The following is a 9880-nucleotide window of genomic DNA, read 5'->3' as shown; positions in this document are numbered from 1 at the left end:
GTTGTTTATCAAATGAGCACAATGGATCCCATAAATGCATTAATGTACTCAGTTACGAGTTCAAAAAGAAACCCGCTCCCAAAAAAAAATTTCAACGGAGGTACATCCTGCAATACACGTGGCCAGCACACCTCACAACTGTCAAGGTCATCGGAAAAGTCAAAGAAACTGGCACAGCCCAGAGGAGCCTAAAGTGACACGACAACTAAACATCATGTGGGATCCTGGATGGGTCCTGAGATAGGAGGACATGAGGTAAAAACTAAAGAAGTTTGAATAAATTATACACTTTAATTTACTATGTATCAACACTGGTTCATTACTTGTAACAAATATACAGCACTAATCTAAGATATAGAGGAAAATGGGTACAGGGTATTTGGTAACTCTTTATATTATCTTTATAGTTGTTTCTTATTATAAATCTAGAATTGCAGTAAAAAATAAAGTCTACTAAAAAAAATAAGTATTACAAACCACACTCTACATCATCTCCTAAGCAGTATTCTTGCCATGGGACACTTTACCTGAACCTAATGAAAAACAAGATAAATTCAGATTGTGGGACATTCCTACACATACAAGATGATGAGCCTCACAGAATATTCCAAAATATGTCCATGTTTAAAAGAAAAAGGTAAGGTAATTGTTTTGGATAAAGGAAAATACAAATGCAAATAAATAATTCTTTTTTTTTTTTTTTTTTGAGACAGAGCCTCAAGCTATTGTCCTGGGTAAACTAGTGCCCTAGAGTCTCAGCTCACAGCAACCTCCAACTCCTGGGCTTAAGCAATTCTCTTGCCTCAGCCTCCCAAGTACCTACCACAACACTCGGCCATTCTTTGGTTGTAGTTATCATTGTTTGGCAGGCCCAGCCAGGATTCGAACCCACCAGCTCTGGTGTATGTGGCTGGTGCCCTGGCTGCTTGAGCTATAAGCTCCACCACCCCCTCTTTTTTTTTGAGACAAAGTTTCACTATGTCGCCATGGGTAGAGTACCATAATGTCTCTTGACTAGATCCTGGCTACTAAAACAAGGCAGCTATAAGCAGTGACTCACACCTGTAATCCTAGCACTCTGAGAGGCTGAAGCCAAAGGATCCCTTGAGCTCAGAAGTTCAAGACCTGCCTGAGTAAGAGCAAGACCCGGTCTCCAGGCTCAGCGTCTGTGGCTCAAGCAGCTAAGGTGCCAGCCATATACACTGGAGCTGGCGGGTTTGACTCCAGCTCGGGCCCGCCAAACAACGATGGCTACAACCAAAAAATAGCCAGGTGTTGAGGTAGCCACCTGTAGTCCCAGGTACTTAGGAGGTGGAGGCAGGAGATCACTTGAGCCCAGGAGTTGGAGGTTGCTGTGAGCTGTGATGCCACAGCACTCTACCCAGGGCGACAGCTTGAGGCTGTCTCAAAAAAACAAAACAAACAAAAAAAAAGACCCTGTCTCTAAAAAGCAAAAAAGCTGGGCGCAGTGGCTCACACCTGTAAACCTAGCACTCTGTGAGGCCGAGGCGGGTAGACTGCCTGAGCTCATAGGTTCAAGACCAGCCTAAGCCAGAGCAAGACCTCATCTCTAAAAATAGCTGGGCGCTGTGGCAGGTGCCTGTAGTTCCAAGTACTTGGGAGACTGAGGCAAGAGAACCGCTTGAACCCAAAAGTTCGAGGCTGCTGTGAGCTATGACGCCAAGGCACACTACTGAGGGTGACAAAGTGAGACTCTCTCAAAAAAAAAAAAAAAAAAAATTTTTTTTTTTTTTTTTGCAGGTGGGGAAGCATACATAAGCAATTATCAGAAAAGTTAACTGGTAGAATCTAGATAAAGGGATGATGGATATTCATTGTACTGTGCTTTCAACTCTTCTTATTTTAAAATTTTTCAAAATAAAAATTAGGGAAGAAAGGCACACCCTCAGTTCAATAAGCTTCAAGAGGGGAGGGACAAGACCATCTCATTCACCACTGTATGGTGATACGTTGTCCTGGGGCAGCACTTGTGGCTCAAAAGGGTAGGGCACCGGCCCAATATGCTGGAGGTGGCGGGTTCAAACCCAGCCCTGGCCAAAAAAAAAAGAAATCAACTTTCAGGCTTTTTTCTGGGTCTTAGAAAAGTTATGCTGAGCATGTTGCTTTATAACCAGGTCTTTTCTTTTTTTCTTTCTTTTTTTTGAGACAGAGCCTCAAGCTGTCCCCCTGGGTAGAATGCTGTGACTTCACAGCTCACAGCAACCTCCAACTCCTGGGCTCAAGCGAGTCTCCTGCCTCAGCCTCCCAAATAGCTGGGACCACAGGCGCCCACCATAACACCCAGCTATTTTTTGGTTGCAGTCATCATTGTTGTTTGGCAGGCCCGGGTTGGATTCAAACCTGCCACCTTAGGTGTATGTGGCTGGTGCTTTAACCACTTGAGCCACAGGCACTGAGCCACAACCAGGTCTTTTCACTTAGAGACACTTTATAACTACCTCTCAGGAAAATACAGTTGGCCCTCAACCAAAAGTGGATGGAAAATATTGGGGAAAAAAAAGAACTGTGTCCGTGCTGAGCATGTTGTATACATGGACTCACTACACTGTTCTCAACCTGTCTCTGGCTGAGAGGGCTTCAGTATACTACCAATTCACCCCTATTTCAGAGCTGGACTAATCTAGTAATAAAATCTCTCACAAACCTTTTTTTTTTTTTTTTTGGCCAGGGCTGGGTTTAAACCTGCCACCTCTAGCATATGGAGCTGGTGCCCTACTTATTTTCTGATTTTAAATTCCCAGAAACTAAATTGTTAATCAAAAATTCTCTCTCTTTGAATGCACATTGGTAACTTAATCCCTACCACCCCACCTCAGCAGTGAGTTCCAGTCCCCATCCTCAAATGCTCCCTATTGCCATTTTCATTTGGGCAAAGTGGTTTCATTTTTAATCGTGGAAAAATACACAACATAAAATTTACCATTTTGGTGGGTTCAAGACCAAGCCGGGCCTGCCAAACAACAAAGACAATTACAGCCAAGGAATGGCTGGGTGTTGTGGCGGGCGCCTGTGGTCCCAGCTGCTTGGGAGGCTGAAGTGAGAATCGCCTGACCCCAAGAGTTTGAGGTTGTTGTGAGCTGTGATGCCATGGCACTCTATCGAGGGCAACATGACTCTGTCTCAAAAAAAAAAAAAAAAAAAAGAAAGAAAGAAAATTTACCATTCTAACATGTGGCATTATGTATATTCACATTGTTGTGCAATCTGGCAAAGTGTTTTTAAACTATTTACTTTCTAAAACATTTTATTGTAGCATAATATACACACAGAAAAAGAGCTACCCTTTTTAAAATACTTCCATGGATAAGGAAGAGGTAGAACATCAGTCAGTGTTTTTAACCACTTGCCTTGGTTGTCATTCAGAAAGCCTTTGTCATCGGCAATAAACAGTCAATGGTTTACAGGGAAACCCTCTACCCCTCAATCACACACAACCCTAAACCAAGGAGAGTCAGAACCTACACAGAGGAGTCAGACATGTCTTCTATTAAATAAAGGCAAAAATGGTTAAGACAGGCTGGTGTGTGACCAATATGCCACAAGAAGCCCAGATATAGGCTCAGCGCCGATGGCTCAGTGGTTAGGGCACTGGACATATGCACTGGGGCTGTGGCTTCAAACCTGGCCCGGACCTGCTAAACAAAAATGACAACAACAACAACAAATAGCTGGGCGCCTGTAGTCCCAGCTACTTAGGAGGCTGAAGCAAGGGAATCACTTAAGCCCCAGAGTTTGAGGTTGCTATGAGCTGCGATGCCACAGCACTCTACTGAGGGCAACATAGTAAGACTCTGAGAAGAAAAAGAAAAAGAAACAAGTCCAGGCATGAAAGTCATTAAGAGAAGGCATGAAAAAGAGTAACAGAAACCACCTAGAAACTTCAAGCTCAGAAAAACAAGGATAGCACAAGGCGCAAAGCCTGTGTTAGAAAAGCAGAACTGAACCATAGAACAGAATCTGGTATAGACTAAAGGTCTGGAATTGGGGGTAGGGGGAGGCAGACTGGTCAGAAAAGTCTGTACAGCCACAAGGAGGTTCCCACAGAGAGGGAGGGCCATGGAGAAGATGAGAACTGACTAGAACAAGGTTGCCATTGAACATCCTAGACACTCCCTTGGAATATACAGGCTGGAAAGAGGCTGTGACAGGGTAGCTGAGGCAGGGCCCCTTACAGAGGGTTGCAGTGACAGAGGAGGAGGAGGGGCAGGAGTGCTGACACCTAGGGACCCAGTCAGCAAAGCCTTGGAGTCCTACCTCACCAGAAAAGGGGGAAGCAGGAAGGAAAGCAATGGGCAGAGAATGGAGGATGAGAATGCAGTGTAGAGTTGCTCCCTGCAGAGGCTAATGCCTCCCCAGATGCCCTGGTGCACTGCACTACACCCCAGGGAGCACACAATACAACACTTAGGACTGGAAAGTATAATGGCCATTGCAGGTCCTGTCCTGCCTCCCACCTCCAGGTCTTCTGGAAACACAAAGGGAGCTCAGCCTTTCTCACCACAGGCTTCCTGTGGGTCAGAGCACTTCAGAGAGGATTCTCCACAAACCCTATCAGCCTCTCTGGCAGCACTCAATGTACAGCTGTCACTCTGAGCCACAATCCCTTCCTAGTGAAATAAAATTAATGCCAAAAGAAAAAAAAACAAGTTGAAGAATGGGACTTTAACAATGAATTTATTGTAAAAACCAAGCCTTTAGCCAGACGAATTCTGACTGGCATGCTGCTGAGACACACAGCCTCTCATCAGCCACTTGCTCCACAAACACACAAGAGACACAAATCTCCAGAACCAACTTCCAGACATATCTTCAAACCACATCTTTAAATATTTTGATTCCCTATAGGCTGCAGCTGATTTGAAGCACAGATTGGGCCACTCCCCAGCATGGAGGCTGATACAGAAGGCACTTAACCTGGTCTGTGGAGTGAAGGAAGTCGCTGGCCATTCAAGAATTATGTGCCCCCTCTTCATCCGTCCCCACAGTCAAATTCTAGATGGAAACTATACATGTTTATTCTGCAGTGCCTGTGCTCAGGGAGGAGCAGCTGATGTCAGACTCATCCATACTGTTCATACACAGAATGTGCAGTACTGTCAGTTCTAGATTCTGTGGACCTATGTATAACTCAACTATTTAAACAGAAATCAGAAGGCCTGGCACAGTGGCTCACTCACTCCTGTAAACCTCGCACTCTGGGAGACTGAGGCAGGCGGATTGGCTGAGCCCAGGAGTTCGAGACCAGCCTTAGCTAAAGTGAGATCCCTGTCTCTAGTCTCAACTACTCAGGAGACTAAGGCTGAGGCAAAAGGATCTCTTCAGCCGAGGAGTTTGAGATTGCTGTGAGCTATGATGCACTCTACCAAGGGCAACAAAGTAAGACTCTGTTTCAAAAAATAAAATAAAACAAAAATAAACAGAAGCCAGAAACACAATCAGTTGCTCTGATAAGGGATTTAAAGCCCCTAAAAGCCAATCCTTTATAATGAACTGAATATGCATTTAACTTTTTTTTTTGGAGACAGAGTATGTCTCCCCTAGTAGAGTACAATGACATCATAGCTCACAGCAACCTCAGACTCTTGGGCTCAACCAATTCTCTTGCCTCAGCCTCCCGAGTAGCTGGGACTACAGGCACCTGCCACAACCCCTGACTACTTTTAGAGGCAAGGTCTCACTCTGGCTTAGGCTGGTTTGGAACTCATGAACTAAGGCAATCCACCAGCCTTGGCCTCCCAGAGTGCATTTCATTTAACTCTTTTAACTCCTTTCACGCATTCAAAACAACCTATAATTTTTTGGACTAAACATTCCAGTTTAAATATGGGGCAAGTGAACAGAAACAGATATTGTACAACTACATAAATGCAACCAATATCAGGTACAGAATATAGATCCCAACAACCATCATGAACCCAATCATAAATGCAAAGAGGCCTTTTTCTTCTGAGAGAAGAGAACAACTCAGAACACGTTCCTCATTTATTCTTTGAGAATATGCACCCTGCCTGTGATCTACCAGCTGGAGCCTAAACATACAACCTGTTCTCAATATTCAAATAGTTGGGTTTTTTGTTGGTTTTTTTGTTTGTTTTTTGAGATGGAGTCTCATCATATCGTTAGTAGAGTGCCATGTGGCAAAATGGCCTGAGGTAATGAAGAATGCAATTTAGTTATGGAAAAACGAGCTACTGAAAAGACCTGAGCAATCCATGTCTAAAACTTAAAGAGTTTCCACACTGGCACTTCCTCCCCAGCAAACTGCCCTTTGAACTTGCCTTCAAAACAACTGCACTGTGCACCCCCATCACCACCTGACATCATCCAGGCAGACATGGTACACACACATATATGGCCCTTAGCCCTTGCACCTGCTGGGGGAGTCATTTCTACACCCAGTGTCCCTCAGCAGCTACTGCATGCTCTCCTCACAGAACTGAAATATCACATGGAAGCCTGGCAAAGTCCATCTCCATGGAAAATGCTCTCTCCTCCAAGCCCATCATTCCAGAAGGAACTGGAGTTCCATTTCTGAAGTACTTCCCAGCTCATCCCATTTGTCCGACTACATCCTCCACCAGTGCTAATCACCTGCCCAGAAGCACTCATGCCCAGCTCAGGGGATGAGGGCACAGGCTGAAAAGGGGGACCCATCCACTTCTTTCCCCAAAGTTGTGGTGAAAGCAGCTTAGATTTGCCTTGAAGAGCTGCCCAAAGCCTGTTTTCAGGCCCCACATCTCTGCTGCTGGGTCCTCCTCACACAATACATGTCAGAAGAACAGAACCAACCTAAACTTCTACCTCTTAGGATCAGGACCTCAATTTGCCAGCTCTGGACTCAGCTTGGTTCCAGCTGTCAGGACATTTCCAGGGGCAAAAATACATTATGCTGTAGACTAGACCAGCCACATGAGAAGAAGCTCACAAGAGGGAGTGTGAAAATCAAAAGCTACATTTCTCTATGCTCTCTGCTTTTCTGATAACTTCCCCCAGGGATGTAGCCACCTTGCAAAAACAGAACCACCCTAGAATGTGCAAAGAGCCATTCAGCCTAACCCCCCAATTCTACCTTTAACAAATCGTTACACGTCTTTTTTTCCAAAGGGAGGATTCCAAGCCTCACCCATTCAGAAGCATCGGCCCTCTACAAAGGTCAACCAGAGCCTCTTCCCTAACAACTTTTTTCTGATAGCAGGAGGCTGAAACAGGCCCCAGGAGTCACAGAGTTCAGCCATCTGCCCACCACCCCCCCCCAGACAAATGATGTACTGTCTTTCCATATGAATACATCCCTCTTGCCTCCCGCACGGCATGGTCAACATGCTCAGGCCCAACCCCTGGGAAAACATCCTAGGCAGTGTCACCAAGGACTTCCTCATGCTGAGCTGCCTGGCAGATACTCCTCTCTGGGGTTCTTCACATAAGAGGAACAGTGTGACACTAGGGTCACTGCCAAATTGCCCTCTACTTAATTAATGAGGCAAGTACTTAACCTCTCTCCACCTCAGCTTCTGCCCCTATAAAACAGGGAGGCCATCTACCTTGCAACGTGGTGTGAAGATACCCAGCAACATGCCTGCCTTCAAGCAAGTCAGTACAGTAAAGGGCAGTGACAGCCTCTGGCCCACTTAGAATCAGACTGGGCTGGGCGCCCCCTGTTGGCTGCATACCTAAACAGACTGGGGATTAGGAACGAAGAGGGGGCTGCTACTCCAGTGCCCAGAGTGCCACCTTGAAGTCCAGGCACAAACCTATTTGAAATGTGAAATTCAGTCCTCTCATGAAAATCCAACATTGGTGCTGTCTCTGCTGTTACTGACAGAAAATATAGCACACACGTAAATGCTGGACAATCTAGATGATAAAGATGCAAAAGCCTAATTCCTCTCACTTTCTTATCTGGAACTCTATCCTCTCTTCTGTAAGTCATTTTTGCTCACTGGATTCCACTAAAAAGTTTCTTTGTGTGAAGAAAACCATATATGTCAAATGTCTGTCATGTGGAAGTGCAAAGGCCATGAGAAAATGTGTTCTTTTCCTCTTCCCACGACACTGTCAAATACACCCTATCATGCAAAGCAATATTGTGTGCAAGTCCACGTTACACACTTCACCGTGACCAACAGCCGCAGCCTCTGCTGAGGTTCACTAAGCAGCCTGTTTGTGTTTTTGCACCTGAGCCCTAGGCATAACCACATGCGTCTCAACAGTCAAAAGGCATCCCTTTCCCCTTTCACCATTTTTCTCAACTGATAGGTCCTTTTCTGAGTCTTTAGATTACTTACCACCCTCCCCGCCCCCCCCCCGCAGTTTTTGGCCAGGGCTGGGTTTGAACCTGCCACCTTCAGCATATGGGGCTAGCGCCCTACTCCTTTGAGCCATAGGCACCACCCTTACCACCCATCTTTATAAAGCAGGGTTCTCAACTTTCAGCCCATAGATGAGCTGAAGGTTTAAGAGTCCCCTGAAGTAGTTTAAAAATTCAGTGTAGCTGCATGCTTTTCTCAGAAGGCCCAGACCTTTCCTCAGATTCTCAAAGGTGCTCATGCCCTCCCCCCAAAAGATTAAGAACTGCTACCACAGACCCACATTATGAAAAATAAGAAGTAAATTTCTTAAGTCTTTCTTCATTGAAGGCATCACATACAAGGTGTAAGTTCTTAAACCACCATCCCAAACTCCACAACTGAATGGGGTGAAAACATAAAAACGCTAGAGATACTTTCAGCAACAGCGAAAAAACATACATCAGTGATACTTTTAGCAAAACATTTACCCCAGTAAGTGGTTTGTTTTGGTCTTTTCTCCTAAAATCCCTACCTGTCAACCTCACTTTCCTGAGTAATGCTTTCAAGCCCGCCCTCCCAGGGGCTTCCCACAAAACTGACCAGACCCACAAGGCAGGAAAAGCACCCAAATGCCCAATCGCCGGGCGGTTAAAGGAGTTTACCAGATCACGCTAATAAAGTACTTGGAAACGGAGCCCAGGAGCATCAGGCGCTTTCAGCGAAAACTCGCACCTTCTGCTCCTCTTGCAGGCAGAGGCACTGGGATCCCGTTTCAGATGGAGGCCCAGGGCGGTTCCTCCGCAGATATAACCGAAAAGTAACCTCGCAGGCTCGGCCCCAGACTGCGCCAAGCAGAAAACAAACTTTCCAGACACTTCCACCCCGCCTGGCTGGGTGACACCACCCTGGCCCTCCCCGCCCGCCACGCGCCTGTCAGCGCCCCCGGCCGAGCAGACAACCGCCGCAGCCCGGGTCTGGGTTCCCCGCGGTAGCCGAGCGAAGGCTCCGGCCTGCGCCCGCAGTCTACGGCAGGGCCTCACGGTAACAGGTGAGGCGCCGCCCGGCCCTCGGGACCCCAAGCTGCCCTGTCTCGCCGGACCTGGGAGGCCGCCGCGCACTCACCAGCTGGCTGGTAGTCCTGGCCATGGGCCCCGAATCGGCGCGGGTGCCTCCCCCGCAGCGCTGCGAAGCTCAGCGCCTCCTCAGCGTCTTCCTCCCCGCAGCAGAGCCCCAGCAATGGCCGACTTCATCCTGCGCCCGCCCAGCCGCCAGCCACCCGCCACCCGCAGCCCTCGGCGCAGCCCCGCCCCCGCTCGACGCCAGGCGGGACTTCCGCTACGCGACCGCCACCGTCTGCGTCCATTGGCCGCACCCGTAGTCGCTCCGCCGCGGCCCCGAGCTGCATTTCCGGGTTGGAATCCAGCAGGCGGGAGCGACACGGCCCCCCCGGAAGGGGGACCCCGCGCGAGCCAATCCCCGGGCCCGCGGGGCGGGACCGGGCGGGGCGGGGGGCGAGCTGTCATCCCGGGCTGGCAGACGGGGAAACTGAGGATTAGAGGGGTCGCCAAGGT

The 9880-nt window shown here is 47.6% G+C and overlaps 1 protein-coding gene across 1 annotated transcript in view; it reads right to left on the bottom strand.

The window, feature by feature from the left end:
- The window catches only part of PDPK1 (3-phosphoinositide dependent protein kinase 1), a 90265-nt gene extending 80666 nt beyond the window's left edge, over positions 1-9599 (bottom strand). The window contains exon 1 of the mRNA XM_012805831.2: positions 9432-9599. Coding sequence (XP_012661285.2) covers positions 9432-9455 — 24 coding nt within the window. The 5' untranslated portion in view covers positions 9456-9599. The remainder of the gene's footprint in view (positions 1-9431) is intronic.
- Positions 9600-9880: the final 281 nt, after the last annotated feature.

Source organism: Otolemur garnettii, unplaced genomic scaffold (genome assembly GCF_000181295.1).
Source record: "Otolemur garnettii isolate 467f Iridium unplaced genomic scaffold, OtoGar3 scaffold00044, whole genome shotgun sequence".
Classification (NCBI taxonomy): domain Eukaryota; kingdom Metazoa; phylum Chordata; class Mammalia; order Primates; family Galagidae; genus Otolemur; species Otolemur garnettii.
This window is presented reverse-complemented; position numbering and strand designations above follow the sequence as displayed.